The sequence below is a fragment of the Rattus rattus genome, chromosome 11 (genome assembly GCF_011064425.1).
Source record: "Rattus rattus isolate New Zealand chromosome 11, Rrattus_CSIRO_v1, whole genome shotgun sequence".
NCBI classification, from domain to species: domain Eukaryota; kingdom Metazoa; phylum Chordata; class Mammalia; order Rodentia; family Muridae; genus Rattus; species Rattus rattus.
Window position 1 is genome coordinate 7678470 of NC_046164.1, and position 27670 is coordinate 7706139.

Below are 27670 nucleotides of genomic sequence, written 5' to 3' on the forward strand. Positions count from 1 at the left end.
AAAAGGGGTCGGCTAAGAAGCAGCAGAGGGGTAATGCTGGGCTTGCGTGCTCAAGGCCCTAGCTTTAATCCCCAGAAGAAGAAAAAAACATAAGGTAAAACAGAACAATGGAAAAAATTAACATTTATAATATATAAGGAATTCCATAGAAGGCAGCAAAACCAACAGGAAGTGGGTAATAAATATAAGAAGCAGACGTGTACAGGGGAAAGCACAATGCTCTCACACAGTAAAGATGCTTGCACTCAGTAGTATTAGGAGACAAGCAAAAGCAGTGAGATATCCCTTAAGGCCTTGTAACTGGGAAAACTCAGGAGCTTGGTGGTACCCAGTGCTGGGTATGGAGGGGAGAGAGCCTCCATCCTTGGGAATGTAGACTATGCAGTTATTCGGGAGGGCAGCCTGACACTGGTTTATCAAATAAAGCCTAGGTAGATCGATAAACCAGCAATGCTGCTCCTGGCAGGAGTCCCAGGAACATTCCAGATAAGCTCATAAAAGGACAGGATTGTGGCTGTTAACTGGTCTGCTCTGGTGACAACAGGGGACGGGGGTAGGGAAGATGGAGAGAGTGGAGGGGATCAGGCACTGGGACACTGGACTGGGGCATGATGGAGGTGCTCAAGCCTCCAAGCCCTGAAGCCATGGGATGGGAAGGGCCAGGAAACCATACACAGATAGTGCTGAGTGAGAAGGTCAGGAAGCAAAAGCCCCCATCACACCATTGCTTAACACAGGTAAATACGTCTGCACACAAAACAAACGGCCAGTTTAGAAAACCTCCTAAGGACAAAAACAACTTGATAAACTCCAGGGGGATGGACAGATTTGTCCGTGGTTAAGAGCGCTTGCTACTGTTACAGAGGAGCTGGGTCTGGTTCCCAGCCAGAACTCCAGTTCCCAGGGATCCAGTGCCCTTTTCTGGCCTCAGGGACAAAGGTGATGCCATCCATCCAGGCAGGCAAAACACTCATAAACAAAGTACAACACTAAATTAAAGTTTAGAAATTCAAGGAGTCATCTGGGTGAGGAAAGAGAAAAGATGTGGCAAGAAAGGAGAGGGAGACAGACACAGACAGACAGAAACAAAGAGACAGAGAAACAGACGGGGAGGGTACCAGAAGCCTGTGGACTTGACCTGTGATATTACCTGAGGTTATACTCGCCCTCCATGATAGCCTATGGAGTTGAAAGAGTGATCCCACTCTATATATTTAGTATCTGTAAAATCCAGGACAAGGACCACAGACAAGAATAGCAATATAAGTTCCTTTCAGGGAACACGCTGCCGTTCATGACAGGTTAGACTGGATGCTGTATAATACCCGACTTCATGATATCTGCAGACACAGGCCAGTTAGTCATCAATTATTAAACCAATACTGGCCAGTCTATAACTTGAATATCACCAGTCTGAATTGGAAATAAGTCACCATGATCAGCACCTGAGGTTTCAACATTCAGAGACCAATCAGTGGCTTGGTTCTAGGTTCTTTAGGAAAATGGAACCGTTCCTACAGTCAGGTGATCTAAGATTCAAGGCTCTAACACTGTTGTGAGATCACTCAAACTGTTTTCTTTACTCAAGGGCTCCAAAGTCAGTGCCAACAGCATCCTTCATCTCCTGCAAAGCATGTGGTATGGGCAGGAATTACTGATCAGTCAGCCATGGTCCATCTTTGTGCCTAGAAGCTATTGTTTGTCAAAATGCATGCATTGTAACAACCCCCTTTCCCCCAAGTGCTCAGTGAAACCCATCAATCTTTCAACTCCACAGACTATCATGGAGGGTGGGTATAACCCCAGGTGATATCACAGGTCAAGTCCACAGGCTTCTGATAGCCTCCCCGTCTGTTTCTCTGTCTCTTTGGGTGTTTTGTTTTGTTTTTAAGACTTAATTTAAAATTTTCCTTTTTGGAGACAGAATCCCAAAATGTCACCGGCTGACAGACAGCCCATTCTGTAGATCAGGATATCTTTTGAAATTCTGACAGTCCTCGTCAGTCTCACCCAGCATTAGTCACCACACCTGAGCTTTATTTTTAACCTGCCCAGTCTACAAGGAACACAGGCTTCCTACACTGAACCCCTGAGCCAAAGTTGATGCCCATTACTGGTTCACCAAGGCTTTCATTTTCTCCCCTTTTTAAATACATGTCACCAGCAGAAGATGGTCAGACACCAGCCAGTCTCAGTAACAGAACACTGTCAGTGAGCAGCCTCCTTGGGGACTTAAGCTGTGCATGCCTTTAGGGCCTAGAATTAACATGAATTTGACATCTGTCAACCTTTAGAGAATACATGGGGCTTAATTGAACAGGAAAGTGATGGTGACAGAGAGATTAACAGGCTGTGGCCAGTGGCAGCCTGGCCTCTCTCTCTTCTCATGGGTCCACACTAGATGAAAGCTTTCACTGCAGGGGAGTTAGGAACCCCTCAAAGCCTTAAGGGAAGAGCTGCCAGGGCCACCTCTCTTCCCTATAGAGGTGCAGTCACCAGACCGTTAAGGCATCTCATGTGTTGCCTTGGTTCAGTGGACTGAAGAACAACTCAGGAAGATTCAGGGGTTGCCTATTCTTAGTGTTTTGTGGGACCCCATTATAGTCATAGGAGTCTTTCAGTAGGGACACCAATCATTCAACTCAACTCAAAACTTTGACTCTCAGTCAGGACACTGCTCCTGAGGAGCAGAGATGTCCCCAGAGTTGGCCAGCTCATCTGAAGACAGAAAGAAGGAAGAGGCCATAAAGCAGGCTCAAGAGGAGGAGGACTGGAAGTTGGCAAAGGTGGATGAAGCTATACCGTATTACAATGACCTATAGAGTGGGTTCCCAGACGCTTATTGCCTGAAGAGCTACACTCGACTCTAATTCTGGCCGTTAGCTTTGAGACCCTAGGCAATGTTTGCTTCTCACTCTCTTTGCCTCTTCATCCGAACTGGAGGATGATGCTATCAATCTAGCAAAGTCATTGCTAGAATGCAGCCTGACGGCTGACACAGCACTTATTCTGAACCTTCTCATCTGGGTGGGAGTCAGTGTTGGTTATAACCATTCACCATGAACTCCAGTTTGAAACAACACACATCTGCTATCTTACAGCATCTAAAAATCAAAGTCTAAAATCTAAGAAACAGGACTGTATCTTTGAGGAAACTCAGGAATGCTCATGCTAGGGGATCCTCCCTGTATCTCCCTGACCTCTGCATCCATTCATCCTTGCATGCCTTTTCTGATTCTGCTTCGCTGCCTTATGCTGCCTCAATAGCACGCAGATACTCCTGATCCTCCAGGACACTATCCCCATCTCCAGATGCTTCACCTCTTCGTCCTTGCAAATGCCTAATTACTCACTCCAAGGCACACTCAAAGGTTTTGGGATTAAACAATGACATTTTGGGGGGTCATAATCTGTCTAGCATGGGAGTTATGTCTATCTCCATTTTACAAGTGAGAGAATGAAGGGCAGATGGGATGAGGTGATCTGTGCTTTTGCCACACTTCTACACCTCTTGGTGGTTGAACTCTCTGCCTGGCACAATGAGGATACACTGCACTGGCTATCGTGACAGCGAGACTATGAAAAGTAGACGTGATAGTAGTCAATTCACTTTTATGCCTGCGACAGCAAAACAAAGGTCTGCTTGGGCTAGCATGGGTCTCTGTCCCAGTTATACTAGGGAAGTGTTCTGGTAGGAATGATGTTTGGGATTTAGGGAGATGTCCCAACTGGACTCAATTCCCTTCTCCACAGAGCTGTGAGACGTAAGCAGGGGGCTGGGTCAGGATAGAATGAATAGCACAAGTCTAACAAGCTATTGGTGCAGTTAGAGGAGATCCGCTTGTTTAAAATAAAATACATAAATGACTAAGGTAAAGTGAATGCCGGCAGTCCTGCACATACTCACTGAGCAAAAGATCCATTAGTTTTCAGTGCTAGGATTTGAATGCAGAGGGTGTTAAAAGGTAAACGGGGTATCCCAGCCCGGCATGGCACTTACCAACGCAGGTCCCCTGCCTGTTGTAGAAGCCATCGCCACAGGTGTTCTCACAGCTGCCGTCTCTCAGCACCAGCAGTGGGTCTCTGCAGGCCACACAGTGCTTCTCTGTGGGACCCCAGCAACCTGCACAGGACTCGTGACAGACTGTAGACAAACAGCAAAGTCAGTGACTCAGCCTGTCACAGAAGAGACTGTCTTTCACTTTCAAAGATTAAGAATCTACAGGAAGATATAAGCTGGTTCCTGGGCTATTGAAATGCTATGCACAGATCTGACCCTAAAAGAAATAAACACCATATAAACACCATGGAGAGAGAGAGAGAGAGAGAGAGAGAGAGAGAGAGAGAGAGAGAGAGAGAGAGAACAAGCTATCTCTGTGGGTCAGAAGTACAACTTTAATAAGTTATTGCTAAGGGATCTGGAACTGGAAATTGGTGGCTTTAGAGTAATGGGAGTCACCAGGAAGGAAATCATAATTTCCTGGGCAAAGATGGGGCTGTCTAATGAAATGCCATAGCTTTCATTCTTTGCTCTGTCTGCCATAATTACACTACAGTGTGTGCAGGCACTGGAAGCTTCTCCCACCTCCAACTAGCTTCTTAAGAATGAGTTGAGAGGTAATGTCATTGGCTACCCTCAATTGAACCATTCAGAGACCTTGCATAATTTGATCTTTTTCCTTTTCCTCCTCCCTTCTCCCTATCACCCCCTAACATATTGCTCAGGTCCCCTCCATCTTCCCTCACAAATCTTGTCTCTTCTCCCCCACATCACTGGTCTACAATGTATCCCCAGGTCTCCCAAGGTCTACACTTCTTTCATGCTTTCTGGGTCTACCTGGAGGCTGTTCCCAGACGAGAGGTATTCTCTTAAGACTTCATTTTCTTCTTTCTCTTCCAGCATTTACTCTTTTAAAATCATTTGTGCATCTTCTTTACCTTAGCTCTTCTGTAAAGAGGGGCTTACCCTTCATGATGGAACACTGTGTGACTTGGTTAGCTGCCTTTTTTGATACCCCTACTGTGATTTGGTTAACACAATGTCCTCATTTTTAATAGCATTTCCTTCACAATGGAGTACAATCTATTTTCCAGAGGCATTGATTCTGATCAACAAAAGTGGCGGAGAAAATGAATGCATTTGCTGCCTACAAGTGATTGGGTAATCATACCTTAGCGATTTAATTAAGTGTTTGTTTAGGAACAGAAGATACCTCCATCGCAAACTTCAGAATCTAATCTCCCTCTCCCAGTTCTAAATTGCACAAGAAAGTCTTAATTTCAGACATTTTTTCTCTCTGTCGGATTTAAAGATAATTACAAATTGTATTAACTGCCAGGGAGACTGCAAGAGAGGGACAGTGGTGGAGTTGGGGTGGGGCCCACTTTAGTAGAGCTGAAGGAGGGTGAACATCCGGCTGGGGGTGGGGGTGGGGGAACCAGAGAAAATCACAAGCAATGTCTTAGGAGGTGGAACATAGAGTGTGAGAAACTGGGTCTGCCCATGTGTTTGGAGCTTCTGGTTCTCTGTGGTGCACAGTAGGACAACTGGTGACCTTGGACATCATTGCACACAAGTGGGATTTTTTTTCCCTAATGTATTGTGTAACAATGGAAGGGATCATGGAAGCATGACACAAGATGTAATTTAAATTTTCAAAAGTCTTATGGTTGTCATGAAGAGAGAGGGTAAGGTCATATAGGTAAACAAGGCTGTCACAATGCTGCAGTGTATCCTGTGGCCCAGGTGAAAGACTGCAGTGGCTTAGGCTAGGGGATAGGAAGGGAGAGAATGGGCAAGATTCTCACTGTTGTTATCTAATTCTGTCTTGGCATTGTAAGCTTCATGAAGTCAGAGTCCCTTTCTACCTTGTTGACTTGTGTCTGAGCACACTGTTGGTGTTTTCCAGACATCTCCTGAGTGACTCCATTCATGCTTAACTCTTTCATTTATATTTTATAAAGGTCACACACGAATTCTCAACATGCCTGCAGTGAGACTCTGATACTATTTCATAACTGTGAATGGAAGCAAGGACCATTTCAGAACCAATTCTGCCCTATTCACAAGAGACGCCACTCGGCTACCCTTGATTATTGACTGTAGCCATCACCTGAAACGCCTCTCATTTTCCCTGACTTCTTCCCTTCATTCTGAATTGATACGAAGATACCACCTAACACATCTGACAGAGACAGAGCCCAGCCTCATCTCCAAGATGGCATGTCAAGTAGCTCTACCAACCTACAAAATAAGCTGCTGCCATGTTCCAGAAGCCAGGGGCTGTGGAGGCCCCTGGGGCCTTCCTACCTAGGCCCAGGGAAACCAATCACTTGAGGTCTAGTACAAAAAAATAGATGATATATTTCATCGGTTGAATTCACTGGAGTGCTACAAAAATCCCACTGGGCAGTGCCAAGGGAAAGGTTATCTAGAAAGTAAGACTTCGAAGACCTCACAGGCCAGAGCACGGCAGTCACGTGGTCCAAGGGAGGGCCTTGGACCTCGTGTTATAGAAGGGTTGTAGCAAGTGTACTGATTGGTGGGGTTTTCTTTTCAACTGATTAATAACTGATATGGAAGAGTCCAGCCAACTGTGGATAGTGTCACCTCTGGAAGGGTGGTCCTGAGGTCTATAAGAGAGCAAGCTGAGGAAGCCAGGGCATGCAAACCAGTAAAGAGCGTTCCTCTACATTTCCTCTGCTTCAGTTTCTACCTTCAGGTTCCTTCCTTGAGTTCCTGCCCCGACTTCCCCCAACGGGGCTCAGACTGGACACCTAAGCAAAATAAACTCTTTGTTCGTCAAGTTGCTTTTGGTCATGGTGTTTTATCACTGCCACAGAAACCCAAGACAGCGGAGCAGTGGGATGATGGATTTTACTGTCAGAGTTCCCTGCAGTAGTTTGTCCTAACTACGCCAATATTGTCCTTCTCCTTCAGGAAGCAGTCGCTTCCCAAGTGGGGACCGAGCTTTCGTTATTTTAAGCCTGCCCCATGCTCACGCTAGTGTCTAGCACTTACCAAATGTGTGCTAAGTGAAAACATACAGGTTTTTATTCATTACAGGGAAACCAAGCATCCAGCCACCTCCCGAACTGAAATAACAATTTTTAAATGCCCTAACACTGAGGGTATAAAATTTACTTTTAAAACACTAAAGACTCAGATGTGGTTTTGATAATGACTATTCACGATACACTGATACCTATTATCAAGGGCAACCGTGGTCCCTACTGGCCCCCCTCACTTCTCCATATCACAGGACCTGAATCTTTGGTGGCCAGGCACAGTGCCATACTGGGCTGTCATTCTTTGGTGTGACACATGCCTGCTGTGCTTTACAACTGATGCCCAGTTTCCAGCACCGAAAGTGTGCGGCTCCCCGCTGTCTCTTCTTGCAGGCTTAGTTCACATGTGGCCCTTACTCCCTTCGGGCTATCATGAAGAGTAAAAGGTCACTGGCTCACGGACTCTTCAGCCTGATGTTGCTTGGTGATGCATTTCGGATCACTGAGGGTTTGAATTGTATATGTGAATATCACAGTAATAAATTTCGGAAAGGGTGAATGAGGCAAAGCTGTCTTCTTATCTCACACGCAGGAGCTCATTTATCTAGAAGGCCCCTGACTTTTCAGGGTCATAACAGGGCATGCATCGGTTCGTCAAACAATTCATTTCCAAAACGAAAACAATGAATGCCCTTCCTCGTGCCAGCTTTATATGGAAACCTTATTCTGAAGATTTAAAAAAAAAATCCCTTTTTTTGTTCCTGCTAATATAGAAGCAGAAGATTTTTGGAAACTTTTTCAACCTATGCTTCTCAAAAAATAAACTGCAGTGCTCCTTCAGAGTTAAAAGCCCTCCCTGCAGGCAACTTCTTGTTTCTCGAAGACCTTTCCAGATGGTAGGCAGGGGGTCAGACGCTCATAGGCTCAGGCTTGGGAACCGCAGTGTCCCTCCAGGGAAGAAAATCACCCGTGGCTGGCCTTTTCCACCTCTTAAGATGTCAGAACCAGTACACCAGCTCGGATCATCATGGAAGTCAGGTTCAGATTTTATACCACCATAACACTCTGACTGGAAACCACGGCACCAGCCCCGGCAAGCAAGCTCTCCTGTTCTGTCTTTTATCCAGTTTATGGCAAGGCTACATTTCACTCCACTTCACAAGGACTAGGAAGAACTTGATTAGGATTATTGTCTGGAGCCAGTGCTTTGCGCTCTCTCTCTGTCTCTCTCTGTCTCTCTCTCTCTCTCTCTTTCTCTGTCTCTCTCTCTGTCTCTCTCTCTGTCTTTCTCTCTATCTCTCTGTGTGTGTGTGTGTCTGTGTTATCTGTGTGGTATGTGTGCACACTCACATGTGCAAGCAAGTCTCTGTTGTACATATACACATGTGTGCGTGTGCTCCTGGAGAACAGAGGAGGACATTGTGTATCTTGTTCTATCACTCTCTTATACAAGGTCTCTCAGTGAAACTGGAGCTAGGCTGATGGCCAGGATGCTACAGCAATTCCCCTGTTTTTCTCCCTACCCTCACAGTTCTGGGGTTCTAAACTCATGAACAGCAATGCTTGGCTAGGGATTTGAATGTCAATCCTCATGTTTAAACATTAAACATCTTTACCTACCCAGCCACTTCCCCATGTCACAATGGCTGTATTTTTTAACAAGGTACCCTCTTTTTCATACTTTCATTCTGTTTCTTCTTTTGAGACAGGAGCTCTAGTTCAAAGTGGATGTAAACACCCTCTTCAGCTGACCTTGAGCTTCCAATCCTCAGGCTCCCAAGTTCTTGACTCACAGAAGTAAAGCACTACCACACTTCGTCCCTGCAGAGCTAGAGACGGAAGTCGGGGCCTTGCTCATCTTCTGTGAGCATCCATTTCCTATCCCTATAAGAAGCTCTTGTTGGATGAAATATGTTCCTGTCTTAAACTGAAGCTCATGGTTCCTTGGTTTTTCTCTTCCATGTGGTGAGAATAATGTGTGCTGTACTTGATTCTCAGAGATACAATGACATGACAGGTTTGGAGAGGCCAACTGTGTACATGTGATCACTGGCTTCAGGGAGACCTGGCAGCTACTGTCTCTGCTCTGGTCAAAAGCAAACAGTTTCCACTGAGAGACAGAAGGTGGGAGAGAGTCATGGAAAGGCAGGCTCACTGGGAAGAGAAGAAAAAATGGAGCGTTGAGGTGTACGTCAGCTCTGTACTAACCCACCCTTTCTCAGCTGCCTCACGTTTCACGCTTTCCTTGTAATCTCCCTCAAGCAACAAGAGCTCTTTGGGAAATCACCCAAAATTGCATGGTGAGTCTCAGGTGTCCAGAAGGTCCTTTCTATCCTACTAATACTCCCTCAGCCCTCAGGTTCCCAAGAGGCTAAGGCTCGCTGCCTAAAAGCTCAACATCACACCTATTTGACCCTTATACACCAATCTTAAGTTCCTTCCCTGGCTGGCCTTCTACCTCCCATCTGCCTCTCTTTCCAACTAAAGAGCGCAGACTCCAAATGAGAACGTCTCACTGCTAGGTGTTCTGAACATACACAGGTATTTGACAGGATTCATAAAAAAGCAAACAGGACAAAAGTCCTATGACCTCACAAATTGCTCAAGGCATGCAAACAAAACAGACAAGCAGTATCTCGGCAGGGTGGATCGGACTTACATATGCAAAACATATGTGTCTTAGACATGTTGCTTACTGAGGAAATAAGAGAAGGAAGGAAACACCCACCCAAAATTTTTCTGAATTGTGACATGTACCTAGAATAATGAAAGCATATACATCCCAGAACATATACCAGATTATATTACACTATTTACTCTGGAGCTGGGGGAATGGCTCAGTTAGTGAAGGGCTTGCCTTACAATCATGACGGTCTGTATTGATCCCCAGAATACATGCAAAAAATGGTAGCCATGGCGGGGTGCACTTGGAATCTCAGAGCTAGGGTAGAGATAGCAGGAACCCTGGGGTTCTTTGGTCAGACAATCTATTTGATGAGATACAGGCTAATGAGAAACCTGTCTCAAAGGACTTGGATGGTGTTCCTGAAGATAATGATTAGGGTTCTCTATTGGTCTCCACTTGCATGTTTCTACAAGTGCACGTGCAACTGAACACATGAATATGCATGCAAGGACAGAGAAAAAAATACCATTGCTATTTAGGTAAGAAGATGGGAGGGAGAGGGTTAGAAATAAGGTAGAACAACAAAGGGGATGAACTGAGTGGTGGATAGAGAAACAAGAAAAGAGCCTGACCCAGTTCAGTTACAAAAGTGAGGCACGAACTGTAAGCCTGACTCTTTCAGACCGGTTCTTATCATCCAGAAATAGTTTAAAAAAAAAAAGTTCCGTTTGCATGAGTCACACGGGCAGGCTGAAGCTGCACTGGGGTACCCTGTGTGAGCAAAGGCATGAGAAGGAGGCACTCCCATGCGTTTCTGGAAGAGTGAGCATTAACACTGCTGTTTGGAAGAGAGTCACCTCTATGTGCATCAAAAGCTTAATTGTGTTCGTACATACGCAGGCCCAGCGTATGTTTATGAATTTATACCTGTTTATGAATTTAATTAAAATGATTTGCCACAATTTCTACTGAAGCTGTTTCTATCGTCGTTATTTATGATGATGGTTAACTGAGAACAATTATTAAACAGTAGAAGATTGGCTTAGTGAATGACTGAAGAACTAAACAAAGAAAATCATACAACAGAGGTTTAAAACCATGAGTTGTAAGGGATAAGAAACAAGATGAGGAAGACAGGCAATGTATCAAGGCTACTGCATGTATCAAGTGATTTTACTTTGGAAAAATGATTGAGTACACGTGTAGACACATATGGACAAACATGAGCTCAAACCTTAGGAAGACAGATGCCAAAACACTAAAAGTAGTGGCTTAAGGGAGTGTGAGCTTCTGTTGACTTTTTAATCTTACCTTACATTTTATTGCCTTTATCAAATTAATTTTGGGGAATAAACATAGAGTTATTCATACTTAAGGGAAATTACTAAAGGGGAGAGGCTATAATCTGCTTCCCCAAGGCACACAGTAAGTAACTAGCTAATCTTTTAACCACGCTTGGGATATGGCTGAAAAATTTACTGGTGCTGGGTAACACATTTGAATTTTTAGCAGTGTCTCTGTAGACAGAGTCATACCCAAGAGAGGATTTCCTTGTTGATAGAGGTTTCACGCAGGCAAGCATGAGGGAGGATTCTGTCTTTTACAAGCAGATTGGCTTTACAGTGGTTCATAAATCAGTAAGTTCACTTATCCACCATGAACATGCTGGTCTATAATTAGTATGTGTAGTAATAGCATTTGAGGGGAACACATGCGACAGTGTGTTTATGGACAATTTTGTGTAGTGCATTCTTTCCCTCCCTCTTTCCATGAGTTTTAGGGCTAGACCTTAGATTGTCAGGCTTATGTGACAAGCACCTTTACTGACTAAGCCATCTCACCAGCCTTCAGTCTGTCTTTAGCTCCTATACCTGCATTCCCGGGTCTTCAACAGAAGTTAGCGAACACAGTGACCTTTAGGCTGAGTTCCCTAACTGTGCATCCATCGTGACTAAGAGTAACCCCCAGCTCAAGACCTCTTCTGAGCATTCATTTCAAACTCTCGGCCCTAGTCCTTGTTCATGAAGCGCATACTGACTTCTTCAGCACTGACTACTTGTCTACAGAAATAGAAAACCAGAGGAGGGACCACAGAGCAAAGCCAAGCCTTTGATGAGACCTGTTCAGAGATGTCCTGAGGGCATCAGCACAGATGCTCAGATCTCAGTTGTGATAAAGGGCATTTGCAGAAAAGGGGTAGTGTCAGAGGGGGAAGAGGGAGAAGGAGAGAGAGAGAGAGAGAGAGAGAGAGAGAGAGAGAGAGAGAGAGAGAGAGACTGCTGGGGTGTAGTTGAGCTAAAATAACTGAGGATGGCATGAGCAGGACATGAGGACAGAGAATGTCACTGGTTTGTCACTGAAATAATGTGTGGGTTCGTGTGTGTAAGAAAGAATGGGGTCTGTCTGCAAGACAAACTCCCTCTCCTCTGTGGAGGGCTTCCTCTGGTCTGTGAAATGTCACTCTAAGAAGTGCAGAGAGATGCCACATCCGCTCTGGCCACAGCAGTGGTCCAGGCAAAGCATCACCAGGTTCCTTCGCCTTTTTGTGTCTCTCCTCACAGGCGTATCCAAAGAAAGAGGGGTTGAATGTCGATGTTACCCGAATCCCTTCTCTTAGCTTACTCCGGAAACTCATTCTATAGGCACAATGCTGCTGTCTTCCCTTACCTTTGATATGACTTAAAACACTCCCTTCTTTCTACCCAAGTCTCTGAGGCAGTAAGCACCCAGTGACCTTAGAAGCAAGAGACATAAAAAGACAGACAGAAGAAAAAAAAATAGAGATTGTGTGATATTCCCAAGGCTATACCCAGCCAGAAATTGTTGACAAGGCATAAATTTCAGAAGCTAATGGAAAGCAAGTCACCTGTAGGCCGCTGTTGAGGCATGTCTGAACATTCCTGTCTCCCCCGTCCCCACTCCTGCACATCACATTTTTCTTTCATCAAAAAGTAACCTGCCTCATTGTGCAATACTACATGAAATGCACAAGCATGGGATACAACCTTACTTCAGGAACAAATCCTTCGCTGCCAAATACGTTTTGGCTTCAAGGCCCCAATGGGTAGATATTCACGGGTGGATAATTATAAAGACAACTATCAAAAGGGACCTTGCTAATCTACTCAGGGGACACTCTTCTTCCATTGAGAAGAAAAGTGCGTGGAGCAGAAAGCCCTATTGGTAGACAGCAACTATGCAAGTCGTCCGTTGCGTGACCCGCTGCAGAATGGTAAGCCTGATGCAGAAGATTCACAACGCTGTACAAGAGGGGTGGTTATGGGGTGGCAGCACTGTTCGGACCTCCAGTCTCAGCATGTACCTTAGTAACAAAACTGGCATGGGCACTCTGATTCTGCTCTATGTTACATGATCTGTGGGGGAGGCTAGCTTGATAGTGCCGGGCCCTAGTCAGGACTGCTGAAGAGAGTTCCGTCTTACTGAGAGTTCATACCCTCTTTGTGGAGAAGTCCACTCAGGACACCGTGAGACTAGCATTAGTCATAATTGCCAAGTTTAAGCCATAGCCCATTCAGTCCGTACAGCTCTGCACCATGCTCCAAGAAGTCAGCCCCACTCCCCCCATGGACTACCTATGCTACTTCCAACAAGAAATCACCGTTAGGGGTTGGGGATTTGCTCAGTGGTAGAGCTGCTTGCCCAGCAAGCACAAGGCCCTGGGTTCGGTCCCCTCGAAAAAAAAAACAAAAAAAAAAAAAAAAAAAAAAAAAAAAAAAGAAATCACCGTTAGAAGTCCCTCTGCTCAAGCCAGCTTTAAAAGTCTCAGCCAGGACAACCTCATATATATGTAAAATTTGGAGCTCCTCTTCCTAAATGGTTTCTCTAAAGATACACTAATTTCGACTGAAATTCAAATAATTTCTGCATCTCATCATTTAATCCAAACACTCCAAGTAAACGAGAAGAGGAATTTTAAGTTACAAGACATGGAGTGACTTCTCTGCATTGTGTTTATTTATCTATCAGATATGAGTGTATTTTATTTTTAACCAGACATTAATGTCAAAAAATGCCTGTTTCCTCATGTGAGTCATTTGGTATTCATCTCCCCAGGTTGAACAATAAAAGAGTGATTTCAATAATGTCTGCCTTTTATCACCCACATACTATGTGCCAGGCAGAATAGATTTCTACTTTTTGAAATTCTCTTCAAGTCCTCATCATAATTGTCTGAAGTACATAATATTATCCTCATTATAGAGTTGAGAAGAATGAGCCTCTAAAAGGTTAAATGACTTGCCCACAGCCATATAGCAGTAAGTGGTAAATGGAGGTTAAAATAATCCCTTCAGTTACAATCCTATAAAATGGCCAGTTGCTTGATTCCTTGGGTTTTGGTGTCTGAGACCATAGGACATTCAAATAGAATGGTTCAGATGCTTGCTGTTTCAGTTGTTTGTCGGTGTTTTTGTTTTGGGTATCTCTATAAGCAATCACCAACCCGCTGTTATCGCCAGCTCATTGTAGACAATGGCTGGACTCATTTATGATCATATTCTAGCCAATAGGAAGCAGAAACCACAGCCTCTCCAAATATCAGGAAGGACTTACAAGGCACGTGGCTCCATTTCCTAACCATGTCATGTGAATTCAGCCTCCTCATTTGGACAACAGAGATGTGGCAAGCATTTCTATCTCCATGTTGACCACAGTGCACTGAAGCATGGTGTTGAATTATCTATAACATGGCAGAGCCAATGTGAGAACTCAGGCCTTTGGCTCCAGACCCTAAACTTAGAGCTTGTGCACTTCACTTTTTCCAACTCCAGACCTGCAAGCCAAAGGCAGCACTGCCCTGTGACTTTGTCTCAGACCTTTCTGCATATCTGAAACTCATAAATAAACAAGAGAAACATCGATACATACATCTTAAAAAATGAATAAAACCCTACTCTTTCCTCTTCAAAGTCTATCTTATTTGAATTTAATCATGAGCAGTAATCACGGTGCTTTGAATGGACTCCGGGATCCAAAGTGGGTGAAACTGTTTGGGAAGGATTAGAAGGTGTGGCCTTGTTGAAGAGGTATATAACTAGAGGTTGGGTTTGAGGTGTCAAAAGCCATTCTCAGTATGCTTTCTCTGGCTCCTGCTTGTGAACAGAGATGTGAGCTCTCAGCTACCCCTCTAGCCACTCACCACCATGCCTCTGCTCCACTATTATGAACTCTAACCCTCTAAAACCATGAGTCTGATTAAATACTTTATAAATTGCCTTAGTCATGGTGTTTTGCAAGAGCAATAGAAAGTAACTAAGATAGTAATGCTGGTCTCTTTAAGGGTATTTTTGGCCTCTATCTATAGTGTGTGTGCGTGCGTATCTCTCACCAGGATAAAATAGAGGTGACCTAACAGAGAAAGGTGAAAATCAAGCAGGAGTGTCCTCATGAGTTCAGGCAGGATCCAGACTTAGATTTATTTCCAGAATTCCAAGGTAAGCAATGAAGCCATGATGCTGATAGTGAGACTACAAGAAAGCCAGGACTATGATCCTGATACTGAGAAAACAGGACAGCCAGGGCAATAAAGGGAGGGGCACGGCCTTAGCCATGTGGTGAGAGAGTACCTACACAGGGATAAGGCCTGACACCAGGCTGTAATCGACTAAGAAATTGCCTTTGGTCCCTGGAAATGGATTAAAACAGTGCAAGTAGCATGATCCAGTCATGACACCTGAAGTAAAGGGAGGATGTTGAGCCAGATCGATCTGGTAGCAAAGGATTCCTAAAGATTATGATAAAAACCTAAGTGCTCTTAACTAAAATCAAGGATTGGCACTGACAGGGTGACTCCTCCAACGCTCTGCCTGGTGGGCAAAGAGACAAGCAACACACTACTGGTCTTCAATTTAGCTTACGATCCGAGCCAGGTAATGCTGACCTTTGGTTTAGTGTGTGAATCATCAAACTCCAAAACCAGAGAAGGCAAGGAAATGAATCTGAGGCTGCAGATGTACAGCAGTCTGCCATCCATAATTACAGCATAATTTTATCTTCATCGAATCGGAAAGAGAACAATACTGATCCATGCCCACAGGTGTATGAGGCACAGTGTTATGTATCGCTGACCTCCCAAGGAAGGGGAAATGATGAAGGAAGAGCTTTGCTGGCAGGACTCAGGGTCTTTTGTCACTGTCTTGTTTACCTGTGCACGGTCTTTTGTGAAGAGTCATGCCTTTGCCCCCTATTTTTTATTCTTCCTATATCTAACATAGTGAGCATGAATATTAATAGGGAGATTTGTGTTAATTAGTTTCCTTGGCGGAATGCTCACTTTCTTCGGTTTTGATGGGTCAATAAAGTGAGGAATTATCCCAGTCATACCATAAATGACTGCCAAGAGAAATCAATCCAGGAAGGCTTGCCACTATAAAATGGAAGGCTTCTTTTGAAAAGTTTAGCACATGGTGGAAGAACACGGACTGGATGATAGACATCCAAGGTCAATGGTGAAAAGCCAACATTAATGGTACAAGCATAAATATTGCAGGAGAGAGAGAGAGAGAGAGAGAGAGAGAGAGAGAGAGAGAGAGAGAGAGAGAGCCCAATGCTGAGAAAGCTTATTTGTGAAGATAACTTGTGTAGTCTCAGTGCCAAGTTGGAACACAAAAACTGATCATAGAACATGAAACTGATCACAAATCTACCTTTAGTTTTCTTTTCTTTTTTTTTTTTTTTTTTTTTTTTTTTTTTGGAGCTGGGGACCAACCAGGGCCCTGCGCTTGGAGGGCAAGCGCTCTACCACTGAGCTAAATCCCCAACCCCTACCTTTAGTTTTTTAAGATCACACCCTCTCCTTCTTTCTTTCCTCTTGCTCTGGGTTTTTTTCCCCCTCTTCCTTACTTTATGCATAAAAAATGCAACCAGCCTGAACTAAAAGCAAATTGGTTTAATTCCCTGGAGGGAGTACGAACAAATTTTCCCAGCAACTTTCTACTATGGGCATTTGCACGAGGGTTTGTGGATGGAATGTGAAGCAGGCAGTTATGTAAACCAGTAATCAAGTGAAACATTACCCACCTCAAAATGCCCTAAACCAGTATTAGCACCACCAATTAAAACACTGAGCAGAGAGATGGGAAAATGGCCAAAAGGAGGGAGGGTGTGTGTGTGTGTGTGTGTGTGTGTGTGTGTGTGTGTGTGTGTGTGTGTGTGTGTGTGTGTGTGTGTGTGTGTGGTGTGTGTGTGTGTGTGTGTGCATGTGTGTGTGTGTGTGTGTGTGTGTGTGTGTGTGTGTGAATGTGTGTCTGTGTTTGTTTGTGTGTGTGTGTGTGTATGTGTGTGTGTGTGTATGGATGTGTATCTGTGTTTGACTGTGTGTATGTGTATGGGTGAATGAGTATGCATCTGTGTTTGTGTGTGTGTTTGCTTATTTGGAGGAGTGGTGGTACAGAGGGAGGAATGTAAGCTGAGGGAAATTAACTTTCTTCTAGGGGAAATGTGTCATAGAAGTGCTAGCAGGAGGTCTCTTTGATGTAACAGAAGAAAGAAAAGAAATACATTAAGTCATTTCATCAAATTGAAATTTCACCCATTGCCCTAAATTGCCCAGTCATTCAAGACTTGTTAAGGTGTTTAACCTGCCCACTTTGAGCCTGTTCTAAGGTCAACAGAAAATGGTAATTTGTAAACACTAGAGGTCATAATTTTTGGTTTCTGCTTTGTTTTCTTTCCCCATCTTTTATGGCTGGGATATTTACAAAGCACTGGCCCATCAAGGACTGTCCAGGAGGCTAAGGCAGGAAGATTGAAATCATGAGGCTAGGCCAGCCAGGGCTAAATAGTGAGATCTTGTCTCAAAAATAAATGAATAAGTAACCCAAATTCAACAACATCAAAATCTTCGTACATTTTAACCTACCCTTACGATTCCAGTCACTATTCCAAAATTGGTAAAGCATAAACAAATGAAATGACAGTGACACTAACTCTTCCCTCTGGAAGCCCTTACAATATTAGGAATCTGGACTAAATCTTAAAGGAGTCAGCCACACACAGAAGAGGCTGTGACACAAGTGGCCTCGGCATCCCTGCACAGCATTGACTTCTGCTACTGCTTCCAGACTTCCTATGATGGTGGACTGTGAGGTCAACGTGTGGGATGACTTCCTGTGACCATGAAGTCAACGTTTAGGATGACTTCCTGTGACTGTGAGGTCAACGTGCAGGATGAAATGAACCCTCCCTTCCCCAGGCTGCTTCCAGTCATGGTGTTTTATTACATAAATATAGAGCCTTAATTAAGGCAGGGGACAAGCCACAGCCAAACCATAGCATACCTCCTATTTGAGTAACTTGATCACAGCTCCTGGGAGGCTCCAGTTAATGATAGGATGGGGGCTATGGCGTCTTTCTCTATAGCACCAGCTGCAGCCCACCTAGTGCTTACCTGCACAAGAGTGGTGATCTTGGTAGAAACCATCCCCGCAGGCAGACACACACTGTCCCTGCTGCATCAGCAGGGGAGGCAGGCAAGATGAACACTCCAGGCCGCTGGTGCATGTGGAGCACTGGGGCTGGCAGGCTGGCCACAGACAAGGGGGAGGAAGAAAAGATGGCGGGTTAGCTGGAATGGGTCACTCCAAGGCTGACTCTCACAGACCCCAATCCTGAGCTCCACAAACAATAGAAGGGAAAAGGGCAAGAAATTCACAGCCTTTGTTTGCAGAGTTAAGAAGGTCATAGCAGGCACTGTGCGATGCCTGTAAACACATACATGCTTTAATTGCACAGCACCTCTAAAGAGTAGTGAGACGGTTTGTATATGCTTGGCCCAGGGAGTGGCAGGATTAGAAGGCGTGGCCATGTTGGGATGGGTGTGTCACTGTGGGTGTAGGTTATAAGACTCTCATTCTAGCTGGAATTCAGTATTCTGCTAGCAGCCTTCAGACGAAGAGGTTGAATTCTCAGCGCTGCTCCACCGTGTGCACCTGGAGGCTGCCATGCTCCTGCCTTGATGGTACTAGACCGATAGATGTTGTCCTTTATAAGACTTGGTCACTGTGTCTGTTCACAGCAGTAAAACCGTAACTCAGACAAGTAGGTATGGTTTTTACAAATGAGAAACCAGCTCCAGAGATTAAACAATCTGCCAAAAGTTACCAGATAGACAAACAGACAACCAGACACTGGCATTTGAAACCAAGCAGTCTGGCTCAAAAGTCTTGGTTTTCTCTATTTACCTACTAGTGCTTAATATCTTCCCTATCCAACTTGTTTTCTGAGAATATCCCCTCACCAACATTCAAAAAGCATGAAGACTTTACATCAAGAATGAGAAAATAATGAAAATAGTATCAATGAAAGGAATTAAGCCTTAAGAAGACTCATCTGTAGCCTAGATGCTATACAAAGCATTTAACAATGCTTCATCCTCGCCCTGACCTTCTGAGGGGACAGGAAGTTAAATATTCACAGCCAGAGCATAAACCTATACACTTGTAAATGGGTTGGTAACTTCACAAATCAGAGATAAGGGTGGCATCTGGTCCTAACCAAGCCGAGCTTTCCTAGGTAAGATCTCCTCAGATGTACAAAATTCCTGAACTGCATCTGAACTCATTCTAAAAGCCCTCGTAACTTGTAAATAATACGCTCCATTAGCAACTGTCCGTGCAACATGGCACGAGACAAGGAATTTGTCTAGACCATCGGTTCCTTGGATGGAGAACTGGAAAGTGCTGGAAGACGATCTTGGAGAGTTCTATCAATTCTAAGTTTCTGCTCTGGATTAACTGAGCAATTCAGTAAATGACAGTGAGCACCGTGATGTTCCTGTCTTTTAAGTCTTCAAAATGAAAGACATAAAAGTTTGATCTCCCACCTTCCAGGAAATACTGGAGCATCTATAAAAGGTCAGAAGAAAGAGATCTGAGGTGAAGAGGCTAAGACACCTAATGACTTGGAGCAGCTTCTGGATGTATATTCCTCCCATTGTGGTTCCTTCCATAACAATGCTTGGGCTCAGCTACCATAAATCACATCGCTAGTCTCCTTAGCTCTAAGCAACTGTACCTCTGGCTTACCATACCTAAACAAAGGCTGCCTGCTTGGTAAAAGCCCAGACCACAGCTAGGCACACATCGCCCATTCTGCAGCAGCTTCGTGGGATCCTGGCAGAGGTCACAATGCTCTGGAGAGTGAGAGCAGGTCAAGCAGTCTGGGTGGCAGTGAACTAAAACCAAGAACAGAGAAGAGAACTCAGTAAAGCCCACAGCCTCCTGAAGAGACCCCAGGATACAGACATTACAGGGAATACGAAGGACCAAGGACAATAAAGGTTGTGTGCAAAGTGGCTCCATATAGAAACAACACAGATTGATGCGAGACTCCCCAAGTCTGAAATATCATCATCTGTTATCATTGGCTCTCCCCGTCTCCAATCAGAGATGTGAAGGAATAGGACCCTCAACCCTCTGTCTGCGGTGCTGACTCGAGAAAGAGGCATAATTTCCTCTCTGCTATGGGGCTTAAGCAGAGTAGTCATCCATGGTATCAGAGAAACTCTTCTGAAGCCTGCCATGCACAGGGAGGTCAGAGATAGAGGCTATAACTTTTAAAAGCCGGTCATATCTTTAACCAATAACATCGTTTTTCTTTTTATTTCTTTTTCTTCAAAATCTTGACTCTCGTTCACACTCTAATCAGGATTATCCCTCATCTCAGAGGTAACAGTCACCACGGGGCTGTTTTCAGGTTTTAAAGTTTTCAAGGGCCTGATATTTTTAATGCCTCACGCATAGCATGCTAAACATTTGTTCTGTGAAGCCCGGAGAGCCACTTTGGCAAAGGTACCATAATTAAATATAAAGTCCCATTGCGTTTCCCTTGACACACTTCTTCAGTGGAACTCCGATTATCCACAACAAGGGTGACGGGGGAAAGCAGATGCTTCTGTGGGAAACTGGAGCTTGCCGATGGAAACAATTAATTAGGAAATACAAATGGACGAAATGCCACTTGTCTCTGAGAAAGGCTGCGAGAGAGGAAAATTGGAGTGGAGCTGGGCAGTTGCAGAGCCTGCCAGTAACCACTAACCGGAACTAATTCAGGCCCAGGTGATTTGAAGGCACAACTACAAAACAAGTAGATAAAATTTTCTTTTGGAAGAAATTAATGAGTCTTGAAACTTTAAAGCCTCATTTGAGAACTGCGAAAGAAGCCATCTGTTTCACAGTTCACCTTAAAAAAAAAGAATTATTCCTATGTTTCCAAAAGTAGAAGGCCAACAGGCCATGATGAGTCCTTAATATTGTGGTATTTGACTAATACAAATTTATTTGCAAGATAAATAAGGCATATTTTATAATTAAGAAAACTAAGACACGGAGGGTGAATGACCTGCCCAAAGCTATGTGGTTGTAGTCAAACAAATTCTGCAAAGATAAATAACAAGAATAATTTGTCAAAAAACAAGAAGAAAAAAAAAAACCTCCAAAAGTGAGCAACAAAACATAATTGGAAGAAAAATGAGACTATCTCTGAATTTTCTTGACAGGAAAATCATCTCAGTAGGAGCAAATGGGACATGGACCTACCTGGTGTGCAGTCGGGACAGCATTGTCCCTTCACCGCCATGGCTAAGGTAGCCACTGGACACGGTGGGCAAGATGGCTCGTAGCAAGTAACTTGAGCATCCCGGCATTCACACAGTTTGCAAGGGCCTTCTTCCCACTTCTTCCCCTCCTGTGGGAAAGAGTGGAGACAGTGACTGACAGATACAGAGACTCAGAAGAGGAACTTCTGAGGTAGACCAGCAAACCCCCACAAGGGCCGGGAGATGCCCGCCATCAGCATCCCACCCTCCCGACTCTGCCCTCAGACAGCAAGGAATTTAGCAAGCATAGTTTCCCCGTCTTTGTTTTTAATTGGTTTCTTTTAATGTGCAGCATCAACGGAATGATTTTAAGCACACTCAAGAGATAAATTTCGACGTACCTTTGGGCAACCAGGATATGTAAAAAGAATTTCAAATATGTTTCCCAACACATTTCACCCCTCAGAGCCAAAACAAAACCCACCAGGGGGCATTACCATTACTTCCTGTACCTAGTGGTTAGCAGGTCCATTAAACACAATCTCTATAATAAGAGTGAGAAACTTGGTTCAAACACTGTATTTTCTTGTTACAGTCAGAGTAACAAGAAAGGCATTGTCTTCTCAAAATCAAAGCTTCCGCAGGTCTTTTCTTTTTCTTTTTTTTTCTTTTTTTTGTGACTACAGATGTACCATGAGATTTCACTCCTTAAAATATTCCTTCTGGCCAACTGAATTATGGTAATATGCATGAATAGCTTGACAGAGGATCTATACTGATTCTAGAAGCAATTTCCTTAGCAATCCACTTGACCCTGGAAATCAGAATGAGACAAAGGTCCCTTCATAGGCCGCACTGGATTTATCAGAGAGGGGAAAAAAAATGAGAAAACAGGGGTAGTACGCTTTAAAATAAAAGTCTGATAAAATGCTCGCTGAGCTAACTAATGTGAAATACTGCTAACAGCTTGATGAAGTACTTTTCAAAGTGAATAGGAAACTTCGAGAAAACAGGGAAGGCAGGGAGGCACAGTTGTGAGAAGGGGAGATGTTATTCAGCCTGGGTTCCTATATGCTCACTCATGAACACTTAAAAATGATAACCTTGTTGTCTTTAAGACAAGACCCACGGCACTGCAGAACTAAAACACGGAGAAGGGACACTCAGTTCCTTGGGGAATGATCCCTTCGCCATTCCAAGAAGTGATTCCTACAATAATTTACTGTACACCAAGTTTCCTCAAAGATCAATCTGAATTGTCTAAGCCGGGAAAAAAATCATCAGGAGGAACGTAAAGGAGACCTGTAGGTGCCCATGGTTAGTGAAATGTAACTATCAATTACAGAGAACAAGGAAAGAAAAATGAGGCCAAGTCTAGTGCATAGATGTCTCCATTTTCCCAACACCCTTAGTTTCCAACCCTAGTGCCATCAAATGTAACTATGAAAATGCTAAGTCACCAAGTCCCCGCTGGCAAGTTCATGCAAATCATTATTTAAAACAACTCTGTAAGGAGCCATGCACAAATTAAAATCTATACTTACTGGAACATGCTTAATTTCACTCGAATTTGAAGACATCTGAAAAGAAGAAGAAATGTATTTATGATAGCACTAAAAACAACATTAGGCGGATCTGTTTATTTTCCCATTAGGAGATATCCATTCCCACCAAGCTCTGTGCAAGTTTATTAACTTCTTATGAATTAAAAATAAAATCTGTCTGCATCAAACACTAGGAAATCATACCAATCGAGGATGAAGGCATTTTGGAGTTTTTATTCTTGCTTTGTGCTCAAGCACATGGATTCAATTCCCCTCAACATACATGGAATTCGAGGACAAGGAATCTAAACTTTTAAGTGAAACTCTTGAATTTTTGTGGTACCAGACTGCCATGGAGATCCGTACTTATTTCTAACATTTGGTTTTCCTTAGTTCCGTTTGGTTTAACTTCCAAAAGAGAGAGAGGGAGAGAGAGAGAGAGAGAGAGAGAGAGAGAGAGAGAGAGAGAGAGAGAGAGATGGATGAACTAATATTATTAAATGGATCCAAATTCAACAATTATAGGGATGCATTAATTTTCTAAATTCTTAAGACAATGAAGATGACGAAAATATCACCATGAGACAAGTGATAACAACAGTCTAAAATTATCAATGTTTTTAACTACAGATAAGCCTCTGGCCGTCCCAAGAGTTTTGCATCTATCATCTTAATAGCCCAGAAGGAAAGTACTGTTTTCATCTGAACTAAATAAGTAGGGACCTTGTTCAAGATCGCAGCATAGGAGGGATTCAAAATGATAGCCTGCCTTGTTGACTTAAATCACTCTCTTAGAATAGACAGAAGCTCTGGCAGGTTGACAGAGGTGATTGAGTCCTGTTAGCTTAGATTGAGACCAGTCACAACACGGACTCTCAATTGTTACAACCCTATTCCGATTGGTCAGCGAAGCTACAGTACTTATGATCAATAATCATAGGTTAAAGAACATGATAAATCTGTCAACATCCCAAAATCCCATGAGAAGTATGGGCTTTAAAACTAGAGCAGGGCTGGGGAGAGAGAGTTCGGTTGGCAAAGTGTTTCCCGAATAAGTACAAAGCCTTGAGCTGGAGCCCCAGTTCCCACATTTAAAAAGCAGGGTATAGCATGCACTTGTAGTCCTAGCACTTTGTACAGAGACAAGCAGATTCCTGGAGCTCACTGGCCAGCCAGCATATTCATTTGGTGAACTTCAGACCAATGAGAAACCTTTTCTCAAAATAAAACAACAAAACGAAACAAAAACCAAGGTCAGTGTCCTCTGAAGAGTGACACCCAAGGTTTACTTCTGGCCCCAGATGCATGTGCCTTGGGGTGTGTGTGTGTGTGTGTATGTGTGTGTGTGTGTGTGTGTGTGTGTGTGTGTGTGTGTGTGTGTGTAAGGCAAAGTTAAAGGGATAAAGGTAATTTTTTTCTTTAACACAGGGAGAAATAATATTTGAGAAAGTGGAGTTTTACCTCACAGCCACTCCATCAAAATTCCACATTTCTTTTACTTATTACTTGAGGAGGGTGTGTGTGTGTGTGTGTGTGTGTGTGTGTGTGTGTGTGTGAGAGAGAGAGAGAGAGAGAGAGAGAGGAAGAGAGAGAGAGAGAGAGAGAGAGAGAGAGAGAGAGAGAGAGAGAGCACATCTACATACTTACGCACACATTTGAGGAGGGCATTTGGGAGTTGATCCTGGAACGTAACTCAGGTTGTCAGGTTTGCACAGTGGGTTTACTTCTACCCACTGAACCATCCTGCTTTCCTCAAATGCTGCTGTTCTTATCTGTAAAGCGACTCTAGGGAGTGGGCGTTATTGACTATTTCCTTTTTAACCCAAGGCTTAACCTTCCTAATGTTACGGCCTTTTAATACAGTTCCTCATTGCTACTTGATAACTGTAAATTTGCTACTGTTGTATATCATAGTATAAATTTCTGATTTGGAGGATAGCTGATATTTGACCCCAATGGGATTGCAACCCACCTGTTGAGAACCACTAACCTACACAATTAAAACAACTCCTAAGGAGACCCACAGTTTGATTCTGTCTAAGTTAAATTATGGCTGCAGGGCCCCCAGCTCCTGGCACTTCCTGTCCACCAGAAGTAAAGAACCTGGCTCCTAGACTACTACTCATCCTCATCTTCCCTTTGTTCCAGCCTCTGCCACTCTTGTAATTTCCTGAACGTGTCACATAAGCACCTGCCTCAGTGCCTTTGTTTTTGTGGTCTCTCTTCCCGGTCTGTCCCCAGATAGTCACGGTTCCCCCACTTCCACCCAACTCTGATTAGATTTCCTGCATGAAAGACTTACCAATCATCTTATCAAGAAGCAACCTCCACTACAGCTCAATGACACAAGTGTTCATCAGCACACCGTGTGTGTGTGTGTGTGTGTGTGTGTGTATTGGTCTGTGTCTTGACTATCTGCTTTCTCATACTATCAATGTCTTCTACCAAGAGCAGGCTCTACTTGATGCTTTCTGTCTGCCTGTCCCCAGCCATAGCCCATTCTTGTGCACACATAATAGTTTGCTAGAAAAAAAAAGATGAATGGGTCTAAAAAAGGGTAATAAAGATCTCCTTATTAGGTTAATTTTGATCTATTAATTTTAATAGTGTTTTGTTATTAACCTGATACTCACAATCTCTGCCTTCTGTTCATAAACACAATAACCATTCCTCGAAATGCATTCTGGGCAGCATTTTCCCTCTAAGTGAACTAATTCTTCACCCTGTAAGGATAAGAGTTGCAGTGGTACACATCAAATTAACATCTCCAGGTAGCAGTGCTAAATTGAGAAGCAGCTGGGTTCCTGACTGGAATGAGAAGCTCCACACACTCTAGGCTTCAACCCATTGCTTATTTGTGCGCGCCCCACCCCCATAATCCATCTCCACCCACAACCGTAACCCAACACCCACCCCAGCTGGCTCCCTCTGGGATGTCTCCTCATAATTCCGGTGTATTCTCCAAGTGCTTTTCCTCTCATATTCTGATGATGCGTGCACACGCTCTGCTCTCGCCACCCCATAATTACCTACCTACCCATGACTAGAAACCGTAGTCATGGCAATGTCATAGTAGAGCAAAGACAAGTGACAGGAAAGACTCACACTATCTCAGATTTGTGCAGTCAGAACCTGCAACCCTAGTGGCAACAACAGCATGCAAATCAAGCTAGTATTTGAATATCAAGTCAGAGGAATCCTTTTATGCTCAGATGTAGAGTCAGGCATAAATTAAGCAGCAGAAAAGTAATTTTTGTTCACCATTCGGAAACTCTCAGTGTTAGCCAACTTGCCGCTAACTTCCTTTTTAATTATAGGAGGAAGAAGAGAACGGCCACATTTTGAAGACAGATGTTTGCCTACAGAGTCTTTTCTGCTTTGATAATTTCAACTTAATTTTTATTTCAAAATAATGAATGCCGGGTGTTCAAAAAATATCTAAATAATTCTCCGTAGATTAGAAAGTTTAAATTCCACTGTAGCTCCCACATTATAGGGAATATACTACTAAATCACAAATTCTGCTTGCAATTTTCTTTATGTAAACAATGATATATGATACTTGCAGGGTGCAGAGTGCTCTTCGAAGCACTATCTACTTTCTAAAGACTCATTCAGTTTCTGGTGAACAATATGTTTCTTTAAATATTTAATATCCAACATGGGGGCTCTATATTATATTTCAAAGTATAGGAACCATATTAAATGGAAACAGCGCTCTAAAATTAAATACATATTAAACAACGATAGTTTATGTTTAAAACTCTATATCAAAGAAAATAGTTTGTAAAAGCATTTCTTGTCTTTGGGTGGTAGCATTAAGAATGGATTTTTAGGCTCTCTTCTAGAGTCTTCAAGATCTTCTAAATGGAATATACGTTTCCTTTTCAGTGAAGAAAAGCACACGTTTCTAAAACAAACACAAAACTGTAGGCAGGACTATAACACTGGACAGTCCCTAAAAGTTATTTCAAAAAAAAAGGAAGCCACATGGATTGCTGTCCATCAAAATGCACACCAGTCGGAGGCCAACAGAGAGCGGTGGGTGCTACAGGGATCGGGCGTATTTACATATAAATTGTTTTGCAGAAACAAAGAATCAGCCGCAGTGAAGGCATCACTGAGAATCAGATTGAAATTTGCTTTCAAAGCATATAAAAGGGGTTTATATGTGTGTAATCTAAGTTGCTTAAAACAATATTTCGAAGCAAGACAGAGCGTGTTCTTCTATTAAATAGAGAAGGCATGGCAGAGGGTTGCTGGAGAGCTCCCACAGCCCACAGAGAGGGGAGGGTGGCTGTTCTGAGCCTTCACACAGAGCAGCAAATACTGAGAAGCCCTGTTCCCAGGGAGCTAGGATTCAGCTTGGGTGAGGTAAGGAGGTCTAAACAGCTTTACTATTTATAGAAGCCTGGCTGTCCCCAAACACTTCAGCTTATTGCTGCGGGGAACACGCCAACTAGCATTGGACTTTGGCTTTGAATAGAACTAAATTGTGAAACAAACTCATTCATTCCATTCTTCAGTGCGTTCTCAATATCAAACATGTGCTGCACCTTCTCTGCTGAACCTATTTAATATCCAACTTAATAACCTTAGGGCTAACCTAACCCCCAGGGAACCATGACTCTGGAAGTCAATTGAATGCCCATTAGCACAGGATGGCCTCTTTAGAGGTAGTTTTCCTCCCGATATGCAGTCATCCCTCTTCAGTGCTACAGGCCATTCCTCCCAGCACAGTACATCTCAGGAGTAAATATTAGGGCCATTTAAGAGGAAAGAAATAATGTGACAACTTCATCTGAATTTATGGTCAAAGACATTATAACACCCGGAAATATGAAATCAATCATATTGTGCTATTCTACCACTGGTCATTTTATGTCTCAGTGTTGAGGGATTTTATTGAATACATCAAAGACAAGGATCACGCCATTT

At 43.5% G+C, this 27670-nt stretch overlaps 1 protein-coding gene across 1 annotated transcript in view; it reads right to left on the reverse strand.

Annotated features, from left to right (window-relative positions):
• Window positions 1-27670, reverse strand: part of Fras1 (Fraser extracellular matrix complex subunit 1) — a 250306-nt gene that overhangs the window by 193664 nt on the left and 28972 nt on the right. The window contains exons 9-14 of the mRNA XM_032916779.1: window positions 25366-25455; window positions 22733-22768; window positions 21190-21337; window positions 19683-19826; window positions 18042-18176; window positions 4001-4144 (exon numbers count right to left, since the gene is read on the reverse strand). Of these exons, the coding sequence (XP_032772670.1) occupies window positions 4001-4144; window positions 18042-18176; window positions 19683-19826; window positions 21190-21337; window positions 22733-22768; window positions 25366-25455 (697 nt within the window). The remainder of the gene's footprint in view (window positions 1-4000; window positions 4145-18041; window positions 18177-19682; window positions 19827-21189; window positions 21338-22732; window positions 22769-25365; window positions 25456-27670) is intronic.